This window comes from Bubalus bubalis, chromosome 6, assembly GCF_019923935.1.
Source record: "Bubalus bubalis isolate 160015118507 breed Murrah chromosome 6, NDDB_SH_1, whole genome shotgun sequence".
Lineage (NCBI taxonomy): Eukaryota > Metazoa > Chordata > Mammalia > Artiodactyla > Bovidae > Bubalus > Bubalus bubalis.
In genome coordinates, this window is record NC_059162.1 from 35,889,724 (window position 1) to 35,914,395 (window position 24,672).

The 24,672-nt window shown below is 39.4% G+C and overlaps 1 protein-coding gene across 8 annotated transcripts in view; it reads left to right on the top strand.

The window, feature by feature from the left end:
- VAV3 (vav guanine nucleotide exchange factor 3) overlaps window positions 1–24,672 on the top strand; it is a 643,747-nt gene that overhangs the window by 614,111 nt on the left and 4,964 nt on the right. For all 8 annotated transcript variants that reach the window (XM_044944623.2, XM_044944624.2, XM_044944626.2 and 5 more), the window contains one exon: window positions 4,892–5,021. In XM_044944623.2, the coding sequence (XP_044800558.1) occupies window positions 4,892–5,021 (130 nt within the window). The remainder of the gene's footprint in view (window positions 1–4,891; window positions 5,022–24,672) is intronic.

A 24,672-nucleotide genomic window follows, 5' to 3' on the forward strand; every position in this document is an offset into this window, starting at 1 on the left:
AGACTGTTCTATACATCAGTGTCTCTTTTGCTGTCTTGTACACAGGGTTATTGTTACCATCTTTCTAAATTCCATATATATGCGTTAGTATACTGTATTGGTGTTTTTCTTTCTGGCTTACTTCACTCTGTATAATAGGCTCCAGTAAATCAGCCAGTTTCTCAAGAAGACTGACCTCAGGTTGTTATAACCTAACCTTTTTTTTACCCGCCTCTGGTTTCAATGGCTTGGTTAATCGAAATCTTTGTTTTTCTAGTGATTAAATTTAAATTCTAAATGAATTTCTGTATCCAGATTACAAGGCATTAATTTTGTTCTAATTTTCATGTATGCCAGACAATCCATGTCCAAATGCTGTTTATAAATCATCTCCATTGCCCGTTTCCTTGGTAATTGGAATAACTGGCTCTCACTCATTATTCTTCAGAGAGACTTGAATTGTTGACACCACTGTGTCAGTGTGAGATAAGGAAAGCTTAGTGATTTCTTTTGTTTAGCCTCTTCTTATTTACTTGTAGTACCTGAAGGTCAATGACTGCTAAAGCGGGGGTGGATTAGACTAAAATATAGAAAGCAGAAAGGCATGAATTAGAAGAGCTCCACAGTGGCACTATTTAATTCCACCTAGTTAGAAACATGTAGGAAGATTTACCCTCATAAGACGGTAAAAATGGAACTAAAATGTCTTCGATGCTTGCTGAAGTGTTTGCAGCTTACCAAGCCACACAGCCCTAGGCCTTGGAAAAGTCATTTTTGCTCCCATAAAATCTGGAGGTGGGTAGGTATTAAATGATTAACAAGTCTTTTTCAGTATGATAATTCTGTGTTTTCTAGCCAACTTCTCATAAACTTTAATTCATACTACTCATGATATACCATGCATAAAATTCATATTACTTATAACAAATTACTTATAACATTTACAACAATTTCAAATACATTAAAGTTTAAAGTTATTGGCTTATGATTACTTTCAGGTTTATTTTCACATTTTTTTCTAAAGAACACACTCACTCAGTTCAATGATAAAACTAAGAGAAGTGTGTTGCTGATGCAAATGATAAACTGTACGATTCTTTCAGAGACCTTACAAAATTTTGCATTTAAAAAGCTTAAATGATAATATTGGTCTCTGAGCAGAATTTAATTCCAGACCTTGCCTTCGCAAACCATGTTAAAACCACCATAATATAAATGCTGTATTCTGATCAGTGAAGCCATTTTGGGGATATAAACTTCTAATGCCTTAGGAAGCATCACTATGAACAAAGCTAGTGGAGGTGATGGAATTCCAGTTGAGCTATTTAAAATCTCAAAAGATGATGCTGTGAAAGTGCTACACTCAGTATGCCAGAAAATTTGGAAAACTCAGCAGTGGCCACAGGACTGGAAAAGGTCAGTTTTCATTCCAATCCCAAAGAAAAGCAATAGCAAAGAATGCTCAAACTACCACACAATTGTACTCATCTCACATGCTAGCAAAGTAATGCTCAAAATTCTCCAATATAGGCTTCAACAGTGCATGAACCAAGAACTTCCAGATGTTCAAGCTGGATTTAGAAAAGGCAGAGGAACTAGAGATCAAATTTCCAGTATCCACTGGATCACAGAAAAAGCCAGAGAATTCCAAAAAAAAAAATCTACTTCTGCTTTATTGACTACACCAAAGCCTTTGACTGTGTGGATCACAACAAACTCTCTGAAAAATTCTGAAAGAGATGGAATACCAGACCACCTGACTGCCTCTTGAGAAATCTGTATGCAGGTCAGGAAGCAAAGTTAGAACTGGACATGGAACAACAGACTGGTTCCAAATAGGAAAGGAGCACATCAAGGCTGTATATTGTCACCCTGCTTATTTAACTTAATGCAGAGTACATCATGCAAAATGCCAGGCTGGATGAAACACAAGCTGGAATCAAGACTGCTGGGAGAAATATCAATAAACTCAGATATGCAGATGACACCACCCTTATGGCAGAAAGTGAAGAACTAAAGAGCCTCTTGATGAAAGTGAAAGAGGAGAGTGAAAAAGTTGGTTTAAAACTCATTCAGAAAACTAAGATCATGGCAAATGGTCCCATCACTTCATGGCAAATAGATGGAGAAACAATGGAAACAGTGACAGACTTTATTTTTTGGAGCTCCAAAATCACTGCAGATGGTGACTGTGGCCATGAAATTAAAAGATGCTTGCTCCTTGGAAGAAAAGTTATGACCAACCTAGACAGCATATTAAAAAGCAGAGACATTCCTTTGACAACAAATGTCCATCTAGTCAAAGTTATGGTTTTTCCAGTAGTCATGTATGGATATGAGAGTTGGACTATAAAGAAAGTTGAGTGCCGAGGAATTCATGTTTTTGAACTGTGGTGTTGGAAAAGACCCTTGAGAGTCCCTTGGACAGCAAGGGGATCCAACCAGTCCATCCTAAAGGAAATCAGTCCTGAATATTCTTTGGAAGGACTGATGCTGAAGCTGAAACTCCAATATTCGGCCACGTGATGTGAAGAACTGACTCATTTGAAAAGACCCTGATACTGGGAAAGATTGAAGGCACGAGGAGAAGCGGACGATGGAGGATGAGATGGTTGGATGGCATCACTGACTCAATGGACACGAGTTTGAGTAAACTCTGGGAGTTGGTGATGGATAGGGAAGCCTGGCGTGCTGCAGTCCATGGGGTTGCAAAGAGTTGGACATGACTGAGTGACTGAACTGAACTGAAAACTTCTGATATTTTAGCTTTTTTCTTTTAAGTTGGTCAGATTCTACTCCTTTGCTTCAGCAAGTACACTTATAATCTGGGCCCAAGCAGAGAAGAAAGAATGGAAGAAAAAAAAATTCAAGTTATAGCATGTGTAAAACCATATCATCTTGGGTCTAAGAAAACAAGAAGATACTTAGAAAATGGTCCTTCCCTCTGCTTCCCTTTTTGCATATTTACATTTACCATGTTACTATTTGCTAATAGTACAATGTAGTTGGGAGCAGAAACTTTGGAGCCAGACACCAGTTATACAGCCTTGCCCAAGCTGATTAATCTCACTGAGCCTTGAGCATCAGTGGGGAAAAGACCCATCTCTTGTTTCTTGTCTGAAGATTGTAAGAAACTATATAAAACTATACATATACTATATAAAACTATATATATACACACACACACACACTATATAAAACTACGTAGCACATGTGATCATGGTGGCTCTCATGATTATTCACAGGTACTAGATACTTTATCCCTTCTTTGCTATAGTCTGTGAATGGTTTATTATCCCATTTTACAGATGTGAAAGGTGAAGACTCTCCATTTGCTTTATCCAGTACTTGAACCAAACCATGCTGCTTTTAGTTTATGAAGATGGTCTTTGTTATCTTTGTCTGTTCCCAGCCTGTCTGCTCTACTTAAAATAATCCTTTCATCCTTCTTGGCTTTTGAAATTATACTTTCATTCAATTTAAGCCAAGCTACCTCCTCTCATGAACTCGTCCCTCTTCCTTCCCTCTGGACTCTGAAAAGGAAGCTCTTTCCTTCTCGCCTCCAAACTCCCATAACCCTTCTCTTTCCTTCCAAGGTGGGTATGCCTAGGAACCTGATCTTCATAATCTCTGTGATCCCTGGAACACCCCACACCATGCATCCCACAACTCATCCAAGTTTGGTCATAAATAATAAATAAATCAGTGATGATTCTCTTTCTCTTCTTTCAGGTGATTTTTGACTTGATTGATTTGTTTGGGGGACTTTGAACATAAGCACTGAATGGAAGGGCTGAGTTGATGACAGTGTGATTTTTTTTAAGAAATGAGTTGCTTTTATACCGTTTTAAATAATAGTGCTGTAGAAGAAGCACTGAATAATTAGGTTAAAAGTTATTTTGCTTTTCTTTTCATTTCAGGTTTTTCTAAGAAACATAACTGGTACTCATCTAGTGATAATATGCATTTTCTATTATGAATTAACCATTATTAATTTTCTGTTTAAAGTAGAGGGATTAAGATTTGTGCAGAATCTGTGAAACTGACATCGCAAAAGAAATATTCTGAGGTCGTAGTATGAAAGATGGTGGGTGGTTATTATATTAGGCTTGGATGTATTTAAGGCAAATTAGGTATAAGAGAAAATTGGAAAGAACTACATTATTGACTTCTGTGAGTACGAGGTGACATACAGAGCTAAGAGAAGGTCACTAACACTTCCTCATAAGCCAGAAGCAATGTCAAGCAAGCAATATTTGTGGTTTAACAACTTTGGTTTACAGTGGAAAAGCATATTTAGGATCAAGTTTGTTTTTCTGCTATGTTGAAAGAAAATGCAGGAAACTATAGATTACTATATATTCATAAAACAGCTCTTGCCTCCCTAAACAAAAATAAAGTATTTCATAAGTAAGAACAAGAATTTCTGTTCTGAGTTTGAGGTTTATTATGGCTTCTTTTTACTTACTACATCCAACTGAAGACTAACAGGATATTGAGTAACAATGGGGGGTAACTCACGTTATAAATGGCCTTGGGTAACAAGGACAATTACTAGTTGCGTGTCTTGTACACCAGGAAGCAGGGAGAGGTTACCATTTACTTATTGTAACATGTTTAGTCACTAAGTCATGTCCAATTCTGCGACCCCATGGACTATAGCCCGCCAGGCTTCTCTGTCCATGGGATTTTCCAGGCAAGAATATTGGAAGGGGTTGCTATTTCCTTCTCCAAGGGATCTTCCTGACCCAGGGAAGCCTGTGGCAGGCTAGAGTCGAACCTTTGGCTAGCAGATTCCTTACTACTGAGGCAACAGGGGGCTTATGGAAAATTTAGCATTAACTTGATTATCCCTTCATTGCATATCATTATGTGTCAAGGAGTTTGTGTGTTTGATTCTTTTCTCCTAAAGGAACTTGTGGAGTACTACAAGCATCATTCTCTTAAAGAAGGATTCAGAACCTTGGATACAACTCTGCAGTTTCCATACAAGGAGCCAGAACATTCAACTGGACAGAGGGGTAATAGAGCAGGCATCAGCTGTGAGTATTGTAATTTAGAATACAATTTGCTAACACCTAAGGATTGAAGGCATGATAACATTGAACATCTTCATTTCAATTTTGAAATAGAACCAATTTATACGCTGATGAATTTAACAAGGAATTTTTTTTTTCCAGAGCAAAGTAGAATCAGATGGACCAACAGGTTTATGAACATGCCTAGATTTAGTTCTTTGTGCCAATTAAAAATCATATTTGTGTCAAATCCATCAGAGATGAAGGGTATGTTGATATGTAAGTTTTGTGCTTTTCCATGACTTTTATATTAGCCAAACTTTTTTTTAACTGACACATGTTTATGGTCACAATCCTGTTTGATTAACAGGATTTAAGCAAGACTCCATCTAACCTTGTACCCCAAGTCTGCTTATCGATTCCAGTTCAATGATTACTTTTGGAACTCTGAAGTAACTAAAAGCATGTTTCCCCTGATTCCAATATTTAAAGGTATACATTAGGCACTTTTGGAATGAGCACTGTGCCACACATAATCACAGAGATTAGCATACAAACCAAAAGTATCTTTAAATTTAATTGGAGGAAAATTTTTCTAATGCTGTTGTGTCGGTTTTTGCCATACAGCAGTGCTAATCAGCCATAATTATACATATGTCCCCAATTATAATTTGAATGCGAGTTCAAGTCAAAAACTTTTCTCATCATTTACTGTCATATAATCTTCCTGTTAGTAGATACAGTGTATAAAGAGAACACTATGATGAAAAAATGCTGTGAATAAACTGATTTCATTCCCTTATTTTAATAGCATTTAAAAAGTATTAATAAAACTGTTTTAGAGAAAAAGGAATATGATTTTATTGCCCTCAGAATGTTTAGCCTAATCAAAATGAGAATATCTGGAGTGTTTGAAAAAGAATTTGCGTCAGGTAATATAATTTTACCTTTTTTTCCCTAAAAGCAGAAACTGAAAGGGAAACAAATAATGCTCAGGGCAGTAACACCACCAGTAAAATTTCATAGCACTTCCATAAAGTAAATATACAAGTAATTTGTCACATCAACTGACAGGTTGTTTTTTTTTAATTTGAATAACTTAATAGGTGTTCTCTTCACAGAGATCAGTGATAAATTAACAGGCTTGTCCAATGAGAGTAGTCAGAGCACACTTTTTTGTTGAAACTGTAAACACGTTAAAATTTATCTTTCTATGCTTTTAGCCCTCTGTTACCCAATTACCTTAGACACTCATATAGGCCATAATTTTTGCTAATTCAGAAATGGAACTTTTCCCTCAAAAAGGGAAAAGAAAACAAATTTTCTACAAAATTCCTTAAAAATTTACCAGGGTTATGACATTTTCCCTACATGAAAAGTAAAATTTTCAGTTCTTTTAGTTTGCCTTTCCGGTAGCAGAAGATAATAAAAGTTGCCAAGGAGGTCAGCTACACTACAAAGCCTGTTTGAGTCGCTCACTTAGTTTCAGAAAGTCCAGGTAAGAGGGGCTGGCAGTCAGGGAAAGCACCGGCACTTCCTGTGCTGGACACGTGTAGTTGCTCAGAGAATACTGTTCAACAGCAGATGAAGTTGCCTAGTTTAAATTTTTGTTTAGTGTTTAACTAAATATTTAATGCTTAAACTTGTTTAGTCACTAGGGATGGAGATACAGACTCTTCTCTTTTACAGCATATCCAACAGCATGATTATGAACATCCATGCCAGCTACAGGAAGATTTTTAGAGTCATGAGTTCAAACATTGTAAGCCCAGTCTTTTTAAGAGACTCTGGCAAGTCATGATATAAGAACCCATTTATAATTGAGAAGTAAAAGAGAATCATTCATTTAAAATTTAATCTTTGTTACAGCTAGCCTTTGTCCACCTATTATTCAGTTATTGATTCCTTCAACATACAATAATCACCTACCACAGACAAGGCAGTGTTCTAGGTATGGGAAATAGTCGAGAATACAAAGGCCCTGACCTTATGGAGCTTGTACTTTAATGAGGAGGCTCTGACAAGTCCTGTTTCTATATAGGATGAGAAGCAAAGATCTCACTCCCAAAGTGACCAGAAAGAAGTGAGGGCGTGAGTTGGTGCGTCAGTCAGCAATAATTTCTCCATGGTCTCCAAGATCTTACACTCCAGGATTATTCAGTTGTTACCATAGAGCGGGATTATAATCTTAGATTAGATTTATATTATCCCAATGTTTTATTCGCTTAATGCTAACTTTGTATGGAATGAGAGGAACACTAAGATCATTCTGAGGATTAAATGAGGTGCTGTACACATAGCATTGAGCAGAGTGCTGATAACATGGTAAACACACACAGAAGTCAGCTGAGCTACTGCTGATTCTGCATTTCCACTGTGGCTGCTGCTCGCCCCACAGGTACCGGGCCCTCCTCTTCCAACACAGCAAAGGTTTCCCTGTATTTCTAATAGTTTAATTACTAGTTTTAACTCATAGCAACTTATATCTTTGTTTTTATGATTTTTTAAAATATCCCTTGCTCATTTTATGGCAAGTCCTGATTAAAGGTGGACTCAATTAAAGCGTTGCTTCTGTTTTTATACATGTGCCTCTCAAGAAGTGGTAGAGAGGAAACTCTACATACTCTGTATAGAAAGTTTGTGTAGGATGTCTTTAGAGTCATTACCTCTGGTTCATAGCTTTGGGTGTACTGCCAAATATCATCTCAGAATAACTTTTATGAAGAAGTAGTAAATACTGGGGGACATTGGCTTGGACAGGGCATGGTGTCTCCATTCCTTCTGAGTAACGGAGAAAGCAGAGCAGACAAGCCACAGACAAGGACCACCTGTGTTCTGGGTAAGATTGGAGCTCCAGCTCCCGGTGCCTGCTACTTATTATTATTTTTCTCTTAAATACATAGTCACCTTGGAAAAGAAAGACCCGGGGCATTGTAGAAGAGGCTGCTTGTTTCTGTATTAGCCTAGGTTAGAATGCATGCATGTCTGCTAAGTTGCTTCAGTCATATCTGACTCTTTGCAACCCTATGGACTATAGCCCGCCAGGCTCCTCTGTCCATGGGATTTTTCAGGCAAGAATACTGGAGTGGGTTGCCATGCCCTCCTCTAGGGGATCTTCCTGACCCAGGCCTCAAACTCGTGTCTCTTATCTCTCCTACACTGGCAGCCGGGTTCTTTACCACTAGTGCCATCCAGAAGCCCCTAGGTTAGAATCTTCTTAGGCAAATTAAAAACTATTCTCAAATGTGTAATATAGGGTAAGATTATGACAGGCCTACTTCATGTAATTTCAAAATAACATATATAAAGATACTGCTGCTGCTGCTGCTAAGTCGCTTCAGTCGTGTCCAACTCTGTGCGACCCCAGAGACGGCAGCCCACCAGGCTCCCCCATCCCTGGGATTCTCCAGGCAAGAACACTGGAGTGGGTTGCCATTTCCTTCGCCAATGCATGACAGTGAAAAGTGAAAGGGAAGTCGCTCAGTCGTTCCTGACTCTTAGCGACCCCATGGACTGCAACCTACCAGGCTCCTCTGTCCATGGATTTTCCAGGCAAGAGTACTGGAGTGGGGTGCCATTGCCTTCTCCGATATAAAGATACTACTTAGAATTAAACAGATATCCAGAGTATTGAACAAGGAGCCTATAGCATTTCTAGGTGAGTGAGTGAGTGAGTGAAGTCACTCAGTAATGTCCGACTCTTTGCGACCCCATGGACTGTAGCCTACCAGGCTCTTCCCTCCATGGGATTCTCCAGGCAAGAGTACTGGAGTGGGTTGCCATTTCCTTCTCCAGTGGATCTTCCCAACCCAGGGATTGAACCCGGGTCTCCCGCATTCCAGGCAGACGCTTTAACCTCTGAGCCACCAGGAGTAGGCAATGCTCTGTCCTAGGACTGTGAGACTGTTTCTGCCTTTGCAATGACTTGAGTGTTTCTGCTAGAGTTGGAGAGAGGAAGGAAGAGAACAAAGAGAACTTGGGCACAGCAGTGAACTCTTGTGCTTCCCTAGAGACCCCTCATGCAATGGCCCCGTGGAAGATGTTCTGTGTGGTCCTGTGGATCTCTGTAAGAATCTCATTACTTTCCAAAAATGGTCACAGACTGCTGCAGGTGTACCCTTAGGGCTTGTATATACTGAATTGACTTTTGCCTTTCTTGCTATACTGTGAGCACTTGATTATTTTCAGGGCTGCTACTGAGTAAGCTGTCTGACCTTAGGCAAGTCACTTAGCCTGTCTGGGCCCCAGCTTTCTCATCTGATGAATAAGGAATGAGATTAGATATTTTATTATGTTCTTTCAAAAGCAGCTCCTAGGTTTCTTTCTTTGTACACGTGAAGAAAGGAGGTAAGGTAGAATGGTAATGGACCATTATACTTGGGAAAGTTGCACAATTAGCTATTTCATAACTTATTAATAGACCTTAGGTATTTTCCCAAGTAAATGGAAGATTAGTTGGGCCACAGAGTTGGTTAATGTTTAAAAAAATTGTTGGTTACCACTATATTTACTTGGTCTCAAAGTTTCTCATCACAAGAACTTGTTAATTACAAAAGGGACAGTAGAAAAACCATAAAAGTGATCAAAATTAGCATCACCAATGATGGGACAACTTGATATCATGTACCTCCTAATGTGATGCTCTTGAGAAGGCTGCAACACCAGTTTGGTGGTATTCCTGCCCTCCAGGGTCCACAATTGGAATCTAATCATGAGGAAACATCAGACAAACCCAAATTCAATGACATTCTACAAAATAATTGGCCCCTACTCTTCAAAAACATCAGTGTCACGAAAGACAGAGAAAGAGTGCAGAATTGTTTTAGACTGAAGGAGACTAATGAAACATGACAGCTAGACACAACAGGTTGAATCTTACACCTGGAATTATTTTCCTTTTTTTCTTTTTTACTATAAAGGACACATATGGGACAATTAACACATTTTTAATGTTTCTAGATTAGTAATTTTTTGTTTCTGTATAAGAGAAGAATTTGCCTGCCAATGCAGGAGACTGAGTTGGGAAGATCCCCTGGAAAGAAAAGAGAAGGAAATGGCAACCAACTCCAGTATTCTTGCCTGGGAAATCCCATGGACAGAGGAGCCTTGGTAAAAGAGTAGGACAGGACTTAGCAATTAAACAACAACAGTGAAATATTTAGAGATAAAAGGCATTACATCTGGAACATATTATAAATAGTTCAGGAAAACTAAAGAGCTTAAAACAAATGTAAAATATTAACATTTGAGGAGTTTGAGTGGAAAAAAAATTAGAATTCTTTGTACTATTCTTGCATTTTTTACATCTGAATTATTTTAGAAGTAATAAAATTTAGAGATGGTGCCTTTAGCTGAAGAGAACTAACAGAATTGGAGGAAAATGTCAGCATTCTCCTCTTCCGCCTGGTCCAGGAGCAGGGGGAGCTTGGTGCACTAATTTTAGGATGTGTAGTGTACTGAGTACATTGTACTTGAAGCCATCTCTTCTTTACCTGTGACCATATTGTATTTATTTATTCATTCATTCGTTCTTTTAGTCAACAAATATTTATTCAACACTATGTGCCAAGTTCTGTTCTGGATGCTAAATATGACAGTGAATAAGATGGACAGGGCTGCTGCTAAGTCGCTTCAGTTGTGTCTGACTCTGTGCAACACTATGGACTATAGCCCCGCCTGGCTCCTCTGTCCTTGGGATTCTCCAGGCAAGAAGACTGGAGTGGGTTGCCATGCCCTCCCTCCAGGGGATCTTCCTAACCCAGGGATTGAACCTGTGTCTCTTTAAGTCTCCTGTGTCAGCAAATGGGTTCTTTACCATTAATGCCACCGAACAAACGTAAAACAAATAACTTCATGTGTGTGTGTGTTAGTGGCTCAGTTGTGTCTTACTCTTTGCGACACCAAGAACTGTAGCCTGCCAGGCTCCTCTGCCCATGGAATTCTCCAGGCAAGAATACTGGAGTGGGTTGCCATTCTCTTCTCCATGGGATCTTCCCTACCAAGGGATCAAACCCCCGTCTCCCTGCATTGCAGGCAGATCCTTCACCATCTGAGCCACCAAATTCTTGTGAAGTCTTGTGAAGCAGATGCACAGGTGAAAGGGTATGGCAAGAGGACCTGTTTAACCTGGAAGGTCAGGGAAGGACATTTTGAAGAAGTGGCATCTAGGTGAAATTTACAAGATCTACAGACAGTTGGCAGGGTGTGGGTTACTGAAGGGTAGGGAAACACCAGAGTGAAGAAGCAGTTTGTGTGAAGGACATTAACAGGAAATAACTTGACACGTTTAAAGAATTAGAAGGGGGCCAAATGTTTAGAACAAAGTGAGTGGATTCTAATATGTACTATGAAAATGTAGTGGAGCATTATAAGCAGAAAATGATATGAACTGATTTACATTGTTTTGAAAGATCACTGCCTACTCTGTGAGAATGGCTTGTAGAGAGGCATGGACAGAAGAAAGGAGTGAGGAAAATTCCACAGATGTCCAGGGGAGGGATGATGGAGGTTTGGATAAAAGTTGAATAAAGACAGTAGAGCAAGACAATGGGCTGATTTAGATATAATCTGGAGATTGAATTGACTGGATAAAGGAATTGAGGTAGAAATAGTACATGTGTGATATACAAGTATCTGCCTTAGATGACCCAAATGGTGAAACGATGGCCTGACCAAGAAACAAAAGGGATATAACACATACAAAGGAGAAGGTAATATATTCAGTTTTGCACAAATTTTTAGTATCTGTGCATACTCAGTGGTTCAGTAGGCAGCTGATACTAAGAAGAGTGGTTGGGGTTGAAGATAAGAGTTATGAATCATTCATACTTCATCTCACAGTTTCCATAGAATATATATTAATAGTATTGTTTTTATATAGGTTTAGCAATTTCAAGTGTATTGCTCCCTAAAGCCTTGGAAACCAGGTTCCTTTGCTTCTTATTCTCAAATTGCACGTTGCACAGCAGCTCTCATAAAACACGTGTTTAGGAAGGGCTAAGTGAGTGAAGTCAGAGCCTCAGGTCTTTGGGAAACATAGCGGGTATTAAAGCACTATGTTATTTGAAAAAACTGGGAAAGATGAGTGGGTTTGAAAACAAATATAGAACAGCTTGATCATTTTGAAGCTATGACAAATCTTATAGCAATTCTTCAAAAATTGACAAAGGCTTCCTGGGTCTTTGGGACCGTACAAGTGAGCTTGCAGGAAAAAGTAAAAGCCAGAGCCAAGCCTGCTTCTTCCTAGTGCGGTTGCTTTCCTTTCACGCAGGTATCTCTGTGATTCTATTAGCCATCTGACAAGGTGCTTAAACTTCATTTTAGCCAGTGTTTTAGAAACTTGGAGAATTTGTATCATTCATATTTATTTAACTCACTGTAACATAACTTGCTTATTCCTGATAATTCTTTAAATATCCTAATATCGTAGCCTATTTATTAGTTTTGTCAGTGTTAATAGTGGATAATATTTATCTCCTTTATACTAACTCCTCAAACATCCACTGAGTTTTTAACTTCTTGCCCTTGTAGTTCAACATACCCATATTTACCCACTCATATTCTGATCTCCTGATTTTATCCTCAGTCTTTCATCTTCTTTTTCCTTGGTCACGTGGGATGTGACTTTGATTTAATCTCATTTTATGCTGGTAATTTAAATATTTGTTTTAATCTCATAAAATAGCTTCTTGAACTGCCATAAAAATTATCATAAATTGAGGGGATTAATATTGACAGAAATTTACTGTTTTGGAGGCCACAAGTCTGAAATCAAAATGTTGGCAGGGTTGGTTCCTGCTGGAGTCTCTGAGGGACAATTCACTGCATGCCTCCCTCCTAGTTTCTGGATGGCCACTGGCAGTCCTTGGTGTCCCTTGGCTTATAGACAGCACTTCCAGTCTCTGCCTTGTGGTCACATCACCTTCTCCTCTGTGGGTCATCTCCCTTTCTCTTCTTTTGTAAAGAAACTTATTTCATTTACAGCTCATCCTAACACAGGATGATTTCATCTTGAGATCCTTAACTTATAACTTCAAAAACGTATTTTCCAAATAAGATCACATTCACAGGTTTTAGGTGGACATAACTTTTACAGGGGTTGAGGGCAGTGGAAGGATGAGGGATGGGTGGGGGTGAGGCACCCTTCAACTCACTATAATCTCACAGTACTAATTTTAAATTTTTCCCCAAATTTTTCCATCCTTTTCTTTTTTTGTTGGAGTTATCAGAAGACTTTGCATTATTAGGGTAGACAGATAGTCAATGGATAGGGAATTAGAAGGGAAACATTACCTTAATACTGCAAAGTGTATTCAATGGCTTGTAACTTTCCTACAGTGAAATGCATGGTCTTCCTGAGAGAGGATACTTCTAGCCAATGAAAGTTTCCCCAATAACCTACATGAGTGATTGTCTGAAGTCTTATAAAATATACTTGATACAGAATAAGAACTTAGTAATTCTGATATTTAATAATTTAATTTTTAACAGAATACTATATAAACACCTTTCACATATATTAATGTCTCCAGCCTAGTGACTCATGAACTTCCAGCCCCATGAGAAACATCCAGGGAACGTTTCATTGGTTAAATAAATGTACCAGAAGTGCTGCTTATATGATATAGCAAAGCGACCAGTTTCCCTAGTTTATCTCATCCTGCAACTCTGTATCAGTGTCTCAACATATGCAATGTTTGCATTATGTGCTTTAAGAGAGTTAAATATGTGATGTACTTAGAACAATGTCTGGCACATGGGAAGTGCAAAATACACACTTTTTTCTTGGGCTAAGGTGGTTCCAACATATTGCTGACATTTTTTATATTCTTTTCCTTAGGATGTCTATCACATCCACAGAATTTACTGTTCTTGGGCAACTGATCAACTACAGCCGCACATCTTCATTATTAGGTCATGTTGGGCTTCCCTTTTTTATTTACTTTTATCAGGAGCTTTACTAGCTACTGTATAAGGCATTTTTATCCTGAACTTGATAGCTTTAACAGTTAGTAGCCAGGACCCCGGAGAAGGCAATGGCACCCCACTCTAGTACTCTTGCCTAGAAAATCCCATGGACGAAGGAGCCTGGTAGGCTGCAGTCCACGGGGTCACTAAGAGTCGGATACGACTGAGCAACTTCACATTCACTTTTCACTTTCACACATTGGAGAAGGAAATGGCAACCCACTCCAGTGTTCTTGCCTGGAGAATCCCAGGGACGGCGGAGCCTGGTGGGCTGCCATTTATGGGGTCTCACAGAGTCGGACACGACTGAAGCGACTTAGCAGTAGCAGCAGCAGCAGCCAGGACCCAGGGTCACTTCAGAAATCTATAGCTTACAGACTGAAATTCTACAGATACAAGTAACCGCACTCAATGCTATCTTTTTTCGTGTTTCAAAGCTCAAAAAGCAGTCTGTATGTTTTAACATGTCTCATTTTGTATACCGTTCTTTCTATAAACCTTATTTTCTAGTTAAAACTGCTCTCAGTATGTGTAATGCTCCCCAACTAACTATGGTATCCTCATGTGGCAGCCTGACCCAAGGCTTTGGTTTTTCTGGTCTCTCTCCTCTTAAACAAACATAAACTGAGAAGAATTATTTTTTTTTCTTTCCCCTCGCTAAAATTTGGATTAGGCTCCTAGCTTTGAGGAACAATGCTAGAGCTCTTTTTTGCCTCATATATATGACCAGTGTCCAGCTTTCCCTGCTGAATTCCAGATCTGCATAAGGGAGCCAGTATTAACTCTGCAACTCTCGCCTTTCCTCATAGCATGAGAAGTTGAATACAAACTTGGTCAAGGTTTCGTTTCATTCACAGCTTTAAGTCAATATTTTAAGACTCCACTTGCATCAGACACTCTACCACACATACCCCTTGGGTGTTACATGCTAGCTTAACAGCTGACAACAGGGCAATGCAGGGGGATTCTAGGATGGAGGCTTCTCAGACTTCACGTCAACCCTGGTAGAGGCTTTTTAAAGCAAATATCTTTTGAGACATTTCTGAGCCATCTTCAGGTTTCACTTATACTCAGGTGACTTTATGTCCACAACTACACAAAGCACCTAATTATTTTTTGAACAAAATTTTTAAAATGCTTATTTTGTTCCAGAAACTTGACTTATTGTAGCTATTTACCATCATTAGTTATCTCTTTGACTCTTGAAACCCTATGGATTTTAGCCCCCCACAGGCTTCTTTGTCCATGGAATTCTCCAGGCAAGAATACTGGAGAGGGTTGTCATGCCCTCCTCCAGAGCCCTCCTTTGACCCAGAGATCAAACTTGTGTCTCCTGCATTGGCTGGCGTATTCTTTACCACTAGTGCCACCTGGGAAGCCTGCCTGTCTCTTCAAAGCTACTCCAAGTTAAATACACTATATACAGACTCTACCTCGATAACCTTTCATATGATGTGCTTTGTTCCCTTCCTTGCCATATTTCTTTTTCAATAAACTACTCAGATTTATCAACCCCTTGTCATATACATGGTTGCCAAATTTGTCACCATCCTGGCCACGCTGCTATGAATACATTCAAATTTTTAAGAATTGAGCACAAGCATTTCAGGATTGGCTAACTTGCTCATTCAAATCTTTTCCTATTCAGAGCTCCGTCTTTCTATCCAAAGCTCCATCTTCCCCAGTTAATTTTCCCTCTTTTTCTTCATTGTTCTCCCTCATAGGGAAGTTCTTAAAGAACTTCTTTCCTCATCTCTTCTTTAGCTATTACAGTCTCACCATTAAGCCCCACAGTCCCCACATTCATTCATTTGACAGATCTTAACACATATATATGGAATCCAGAAAAACGGTACTGATGAACCTATTTGCAGGGCAGGAATAGACACAGACGTACAGGACAGACTTGTGGTCATGGCGTGGGGAGAAGAGGGTGGGACAGACTGCGAGAACAGCACTGACATATCCACACTACCATATGCCAGACAGCTAGCTAGGCGAGAGCCGCCATACCGCAAGGGGAGCAGCCTGGTGCTCGGTAACACCAGGGTGGTGGTAACACGAGAGGGGTGGGATGTGGGGGTGCGGTGGGAGGGAGACTTATGAGAGAGGGGACATCTGTATACTTATGGCTCATTCATGTTGTTGCATGGCAGAAACCAACACAACGTGGTAAAGCAGTTATCCTCCAATTAAAAATAAATTTGAAAAAACAGATCTTTATTGAGGGCCTACTGCAGGATGAGCATTGTTCAAATTACTGGGGATATACCGTGGTGGAAAAAAAAAAAAAAAAAAGACAAGTCTGTGCCTTTGTGGAACTCACATGGTAGTGGGGACAGTGGATAATAGATAAAAATAAATTATATAGTTTACTAGAAGAAAGGCCAAAAAGGCAAAATGGTTGTCTGAAGAGGCCTTACAAATAGCTGTGAAAAGAAGAGAAGTGAAAGGTAAAGGAGAACAGGAAGGATATATCCATCTCAATGCAGAGTTTTACAAGGAGAGATAAGAAAGCCTTCCTAAGTGATCAATGCAAAGAAATAGAGGAAAACAACAGAATGGGAAAGACTAGAGATCTCTTCAAGAAAATTAGAGATACCAAGGGAACATTTCATGCAAAGATGGGCTCAATAAAGGACAGAAATGGTATGGACCTAACAGAGGCAGAAGATATTAAGAAGATGTGGCAAGAATACACAGAACTGGACAAAAAAGATCTTCATGACCCAGATAATCACAATGGTGTGATCACTTACCTAAGGCGAGATATCCTGGAACGTGAAGTCAAGTGGGCCTTAAGAAGCATCACTATGAACAAAACTAGTGGAGGTGATGGAATTCCAGTTGAGCTATTTCAAATCTAAAAGATGATGCTGTGAAAGTGCTGCACTCAATATGCCAGCAAATTTGGAAAACTCAGCAGGAGCCACAGGACTGGAAAAGGTCAGTTTTCATTCCAATCCCAAAGAAAGGCAATGCCATAGAATGCTCAAACTACCACACAATTGTACTCATCTCACATGCTAGCAAAGTAATGCTCAAAATCCTCCAATATAGGCTTCAACAGTGCATGAACCAAGAACTTCCACATGTTCAATCTGGATTTAGAAAAGGCAGAGGAACCAGAGATCAAATTGCCAACATCCACTGGATCACAGAAAAAGCCAGAGAATTCCAGAAAAACATATACTTCTGCTTTATTGACTACACCAAAGCCGTTGACTGTGTGGATCACCACAAACTGTGGAAAATTCTTCAAGAGATGGGAATACCAGACCATCTGACCTTCCTCTTGAGAAATCTGTATGCAGGTAAAGAAGCAACAGTTAGAACAGGACATGGAACAACAGACTGGTTCCAAATTGAGAAAGGAGTATGTCAAGGCTGTATATTGTCACCCTGCTTATTTAACTTATAAGTAGAGTACATCATCCTGGGCTGGGTGAACTGCAAGCTGGAATCAGGACTGCTGGGAGAAATATTGATAACCTCAGGTATGCACATGACATTACCCTTATGGCAGAAAGCGAAGAGGAACTAAAGAGCCTCTTGATGAAAATGAAAAAGGAGAGAGAAAAAGCTGGCTTAAAACTCAACTTTCAAAAAACAAAGATCATGGCATACAGTCCATCACTTCTGGCAAATAGATGGGAAAACAATGGTAATAGTTACAGACTTGATTTTCTTGGGCTCCAAAATCACTGCAGAGGAGACTGCAGCCATGAAATTAAAAGACGCTTGCTTCTTGAAAGAAAAGCTATGATGAACCTAGACAGCATATTAAAAAGCAGAGACATCACTTTGCCGACAAAGGTCTATCTAGTCAAAGCTATGGTTTTTCCAGTACTCATGTATGGATGTGAAAGTTGGACCATAAAGAAAGCTGAGCACTGAAGAATTGATGCTTTTGAACTGCGGTGTTGGAGAAGACTCCTGAGAGTCCCTTGGACTGCAAGGAGATCCAACCAGTCCATCCTAAAGGAAATCAGTCCTGAATATTCATTGGAATGACTGATGTTGAAGCTGAAGTTCCAGTACTTTGGCCCCCTGACACGAAGAACTGACTGATTGGAAAGGACCCTGATGCTGGGAAAGGTTGAAGGCAGGAGGAGAAGGGGATGACAGAGGATGAGATGGATGGCATCGCTGACTTGATGGGGATGAGTTTGAGCAAGCTCCGGGAGTTGGTAATAGACAGGGAAGTCTGGCGTGCTGCAGTCCATAGGGTGGCAAAGAGTCGGACATGACTGAGTGACTGAACTGAACTGAACTGAACTGATACTAGAAGTTGGTGAGTGTTTTGGAAAAATAATTTAACAGTGTAATGCTACTCAGGGGTTCTGGGAGTGGCTTATGATTTTAACTGAGGTGGTCAGATGATGAAGAACAAAACTAGAGATTCGTTTTTCTTCCTTTTGGTTGTTTAGTAGAAAGCTGGTTCAGCAGTTTTGAATTTTCTTCATAGTAGAACAGCTGCTGGCTTCACAAGCTCCCCTTTCTAACAAGGTCACTTGGATGACCAGTGCGGTAGTCTCTTTGGGCTGCTGTAACAAAATGCCATAGACCAAGTGTCTTAGAAACCCTAGAAAGGTATGGTTCATGCTTCTGGATGTTGGAAAGTTCAAGGTGAAGATGCTGACAGATTTGGTATCTGGTAATGACCTGCTCTGTGGTTCACAGAAGGTGCCATGTACCCTCAGCTGGTGGAAAGGAATGAGGAAGCTCTGTGGGATTGCTTTTATAAGAGCACTAATCCCACTCACACGGGCTTCATTCTCATGACCTAAGCACCTCCGCAAAGCCTCACTTCCTAGCGCCATCACATGAGGCATTAAGTTTCAACGTATGAATTTGGGGGATGGTGAGGGGGTCACAAATATCTGGTCCATAGTAAACGGGGAGTTTCTACTATTATAAACTCACATAAATACCCTAGTCCATCTGAAGAGCAGGCTACTGAACTTGGACCATGACACTGGCAGAACTTCCATGCTCATCGTCAACAGTAGGACGGTGAGAATTTAGGGGACTGTGTGCCCTCTAACTACTTCTTTGCTTGTATATCACTCCCCACCCCACCCCCCGCAATAATCTCAGGTTTTTCTCTGTACCACATGGCACAACTGGCATGTGTCCATGGCTCTTTTATGGGCCATTGGGGTAGGCCTCATTGTGAAAGTAACTGTTGAATAAAAACTCAAGGAAGTGCACACAGAGGAGCCAGTGCAAAGGAAGGCACATATATGACGTGTGCATTGTGAACAGAGCAGCAGAGATGGAGACAGAGAGCAGATCAGCCTATGTGCAGCTGTGGAAGACTTTAGCTTTTACTCTGGAACAAATGGGAAGCCATTGGAAGGATTTAAACAGAGGGGAAACGTGGTCTGACTGTAATAGGATTGTTCAAGGGAGCCTGCCTGGGTACAGTCCATAGGATTGCCAAGAATAGACTGAAGTGCCTGAGCACATGAGCACAGCAACAGTGTAGAAACAGGAAGACCAGTCAGGAGGCTTATGCAGCAGTTTGGCAGCCTGGACCAACACGCATCCAGACAGGTGATATATTGGGTTAGCTAAAATGTGGGGCTTCCCTGGTGGCTCAGAGGTTAAAGTGTCTGCCTCCAATGCAGGAGACCCGGGTTTGATCCCTGGGTCAGGAAGATCCCCTAGAGAAGGAAATGGCAACCCACTCCAGTATTCTTGCCTGGAGAAACTTATGGACGGAGGAGCCTGGTGGGTTACAGTCCACGGGGTCACAAAGAGTTGGACACGACTGAGCGATTTCACTCACTCACTCACTCAAAATGTTCATTCAGGTTTTTATATAATATCTTATGGAAAAACCTGAACGAACTTTTTGGCCAACCCAGTATTATGACGGTGACCCAGAGGGACATTCTGACACATCAGCTGTGAGATAGAATAGCAAGAGAATATTCTAAGATGACTAAGGTTTTTGGCTTAAGCAACTGGAAGATTGGTTTTTTTTTTTTTTTTTAGGAAAGTACTCAAATGGAGCCTAAATTCTACTCACAGCACTAAGATGAGTGATTTCTGTATCTCAGTATCAACTCTCTCTCTTCACTAATTTGTAAGCTCTTCTGAAGTCTGATGCTCTGTCTTAAAGAGCATTTAGAATAAAGTTCACATCTTGGTAAACTAGATGCCTATAAATTATCTGAAGTCCCCCGAAATGTCAAATGATCTCATTTTCCATAACAATAGGGCCTTATTATACTCAGTTTTTCTCGTTAATGGCTTTATATATTTAGATTGTGCAGTATTGAATACCAAGTAGCTGTTTATATTCATAATAAGTTTAAGTATTCCTTGTCATATCTTTTAGGTTAGAGGAGATTTGTCCATTTACCAGATGTCAGCATTCAATTAAGTAAAACCAATATTATATATAGTGAATAGAGAGTTGATGCTGAGATACAGAAATCACTCATCTTAGATAGTGCTGTGAGTAGAATTTAGGCTCCATTTGAGTACTTCCCTAAAAAAAACAAACTCCAATCTTCCAGTTGCTTAAGCCAAAAACCTTACAGTCATCTTAGAATATTCTCTTGCTATTCCATCCCACATCTGATGTGTCAGAATGTCCTGCTAGGTTACTGTCAGAATTCAACCAACCTGAATTAGTTTCTTCAGTGACAATATATAAAATACAGAATAAACACTGTGTATTTGAGAGAGATTGGGGGAACAGATATTTGATACTATGTCTATGAATGTTTCTGCAAGTCTAAGAAGACATGACTAGGTTCCAAAATAAAACCAGGTTTTTATTTAAATATTCATTAAATTCTCAACATGTTCTCTGTTGCTAGGCCATCTGTAGATGATCCTGGTAAAAGGAGTTCCTGGATCCTTCATAGTGGGTCCACATAAGGACATAGTTCTTCAGGAAAATCTCTAGGCCACTGGGCCCAAACTCAGGGACAACTGTGTTGATGATGGTACCGTTGGTAAAACTATCTGATATTTTTTACTGATAACTTTTTTTTTGTTAACATAAATGAGTGTGAATACCTGTGGTTGTTCCAACTAAAGGCTCAGCATTAGGTAATTCCTGCCCCAGAGAATAATTACCAAATGCTTAGCCTCATCTTCTGTTATACAAATGATGGATAATTAAGTGGTAGTTCAAAAATACCTTGATTTGATACTCAATACCTTAAGGACAAGTGTTGATTGAGCTTGGTCTCTGCAGTGTACAAATTTCAAATGTTATTGAAAATCAAGTGGATTTTCATTTGCTCATGAACATGAATAGTCTAATCAAGGGAGAGCATAACATTTTAAAGCAATGCTAAGTTAACCTTGACAACAGAAATATGTGTGTCAATACCAGTTCACTAGTACTTTTTATTCTACTGTGAACACTGTGTTCCTTTTTTAATTGACATACTTCTGTGGCTCTGTCCTCTCAGTCAAGTCTCAGAACTGAATAATATTCAGTAGTGATTTGCCAGTTTATAATGGTTATGCCAATAGCTTCTGTTTCTATTAGAAAATGTCAGTATTTCAAGTTTTAACTTGGAAGAGTTAATATTTGACTGTACTTTAAATAACTCCTAATGAGAACTATCAAGTCCCTAGACTATGAGCCACTTATTTGCTAATGTTCCATAAACATTAGCCCATTTGAATGCCAGGTATCATATGAAATTAACCAGAGACACCTACCTGGCTGTGATGGTCTCGCTGAGCAATGTTCTCCGTCTGTGCTAATAAGGAGTTGAAAGTATTTGAGGAAGGAGGAAAGTTAGGCCCTAAACTAAGGCATGCAGTTTGCAAATGATTCTTTTAATGAAAAAGGTCTCAACATAGATTTTTAATATTATCTCAGTGGATACAGATATGAATAAAAGTTCTTGCTCTTAAGCTTCCTGGAATAAGGTGATATACTAGCACCAGGCTCTCTATAGTACTAGGTGGTGAATGAATTTTAGGCAAGGAAGTAAAAGGAATGGGAGGTTATAATCCCTCAATGTTCCCATTTGAATGTCACTGTTACTCAGCTGTTTCAATTCCATTCCAGGATATGCACCTACCAATAATTCTTACAGTAACGTCTTGGTACAGTTGGAGGAGTATGATGTAGAAAACGTCTATCTGTATGTGTGTGTAGAAATAGGTGGATATAGTCTCACTGTGGGCATAAATGTTTTATAGGCTAAACCATTTTGCAAAATATCTTTATCAAATACTTTATTCTGACATTGCTTACATCTAGATTTAAGTCCATGCTTTCCTAGGGAGACACATTCTTTTACACTCTTATCTCCAGGCATTCAAATGCTGTTTTGCCAGCAATACAAGAATTTAGGACCCTTGTTAATTTTCTGTTTAGTTGATCTATCCATAGGTGTGAGTAGGGTATTAAAGTCTCCCACTATTATTGTGTTATTGTTAATTTCTCCTTTCATACTTGTTAGCATTTGTCTTACATACTGCGGTGCTCCCGTGTTGGGTGCATATATATTTATAATTGTTATATCTTCTTCTTGGATTGATCCTTTGATCATTATGTAGTGACCTTTGTCTCTTTTCACAGCCTTTGTTTTAAAGTCTATTTTATCTGATATGAGTATTGCTACTCCTGCTTTCTTTTGGTCCCTATTTGCATGGAAAATCTTTTTCCAGCCCTTCACTTTCAGTCTGTATGTGTCCCCTGTTTTGAGGTGGGTCTCTTGTAGACAACATATGTAGGGGTCTTGTGTTTGAATCCATTCAGCCAGTCTTTGTCTTTTGGTTGGGGCATTCAACCCATTTACGTTTAAGGTAATTACTGATAAGTCTGATCCCATTGCCATTTACTTTATTGTTTTGGGTTCGAATTTATTCACCGTTTTTGTGTTTCCTGTCTAGAGAATATCCTTTAGTATTTGTTGGAGAGCTGGTTTGGTGGTGCAGAATTCTCTCAGCTTTTGCTTGTCTGAAAAACTTTTGATTTCTCCTTCATACTTGAGTGAGATCCTTGCTGGGTACAATAATCTGGGCTGTAGGTTATTTTCTTTCATCATTTTAAGTATGTCTTGCCATTCCCTCCTGGCTTGAAGAGTTTCTATTGAAAGATCAGCTGTTATCCTTATGGGTATTCCCTTGTGTGTTATTTGTTGTTTTTCCCTTGCTGCTTTTAATATTTGTTCTTTGTGTTTGATCTTTGTTAATTTGATTAATATGTGTCTTGGGGTGTTTCGCCTTGGGTTTATCCTGTTTGGGACTCTCTGGGTTTCCTGTACTTGGGTGATTATTTCCTTCCCCATTTTAGGGAAGTTTTCAACTATTATCTCCTCAAGTATTTTCTCATGGTCTTTCTTTTTGTCTTCTTCTTCTGGGCCCCTATGATTTGAATGTTGTAGCGTTTAATATTGTCCTGGAGGTCTCTGAGGTTGTCCTCATTTCTTTTAATTCATTTTTCTTTTATCCTCTCTGATTCATTTATTTCTACCATTCTATCTTCTAATTTACTAATCCTATCTTCTGCCTCTGTTATTCTACTATTTGTTGCCTCCAGAGTGTTTTTAATTTCACTTATTGCATTATTCATTATATATTGACTCTTTTTTATTTCTTCTAAGTCCTTGTTAAACCTTTCTTGCATCTTCTTAATCCTTGCCTCCAGGCTATTTATCTGTGATTCCATTAAAAAACTGGAAATAGAACTGCCTTATGATCCAGCAATCCCACTGCTGGGCATACACACTGAGGAAACCAGAAGGGAAAGAGACACGTGTACCCCAATGTTCATCGCAGCACTGTTTATAATAGCCAGGACATGGAAGCAACCTAGATGTCCATCAGCAGATGAATGGATAAGAAAGCTGTGGTACATATACACAATGGAGTATTACTCAGCCATTAAAAAGAATACATTTGAATCAGTTCTAATGAGGTGGATGAAACTGGAGCCTATTATACAGAGTGAAGTAAGCCAGAAAGAAAAACACCAATACAGTATACTAATGCATATATATGGAATTTAGAAAGATGGTAACAATAACCCTGTGTATGAGACAGCAAAAGAGACACTGATGTATAGAACAGTCTTTTGGACTCTGTGGGAGAGGGAGAGGGTGGGAAGATTTGGGAGAATGGCATTGAAACATGTAAAATATCATGTATGAAACGAGTTGCCAGTCCAGGTTTGATGCACGATACTGGATGCTTGGGGCTGGTGCACTGGGACGACCCAGAGGGATGGAATGGGGAGGGAGGAGGGAGGAGGGTTCAGGATGGGGAACACATGTATACCTGTGGCAGATTCATTTTGATATTTGGCAAAACTAATACAATTATGTAAAATTTAAAAATAAAATTAAAAAAAATTTTTCTTAAGGTTATAGACAACGAAATAGCTGTGTCAAGATATGTTTTGCCAACACCTAAATGCTCTTTGCTTCTCTCTTTTTCTTTCCTTCTCTAAGCCCCTTCTTTGTTCTGTGGGTTTTCTTTTGTAACTCCACCAGACTACAGCTTTGTCCCCCCTTCTTCCACTCCTTTCTGGTCAGGTACTGCTTTACTGCTTTTATATGTCTTTTCAACTTGCTTTTGTTTGCAAGTATTTTGACTTCTGTGTATGGCTTCTCATATAGATACATTTCCTCACAAGCAGCCCCTCCAGTCATATTTCCCACCATGCACTCTCCTTTTCTCTGTCATCAAGTCATCGTTTGTCTTGACATTCCCATCCTCT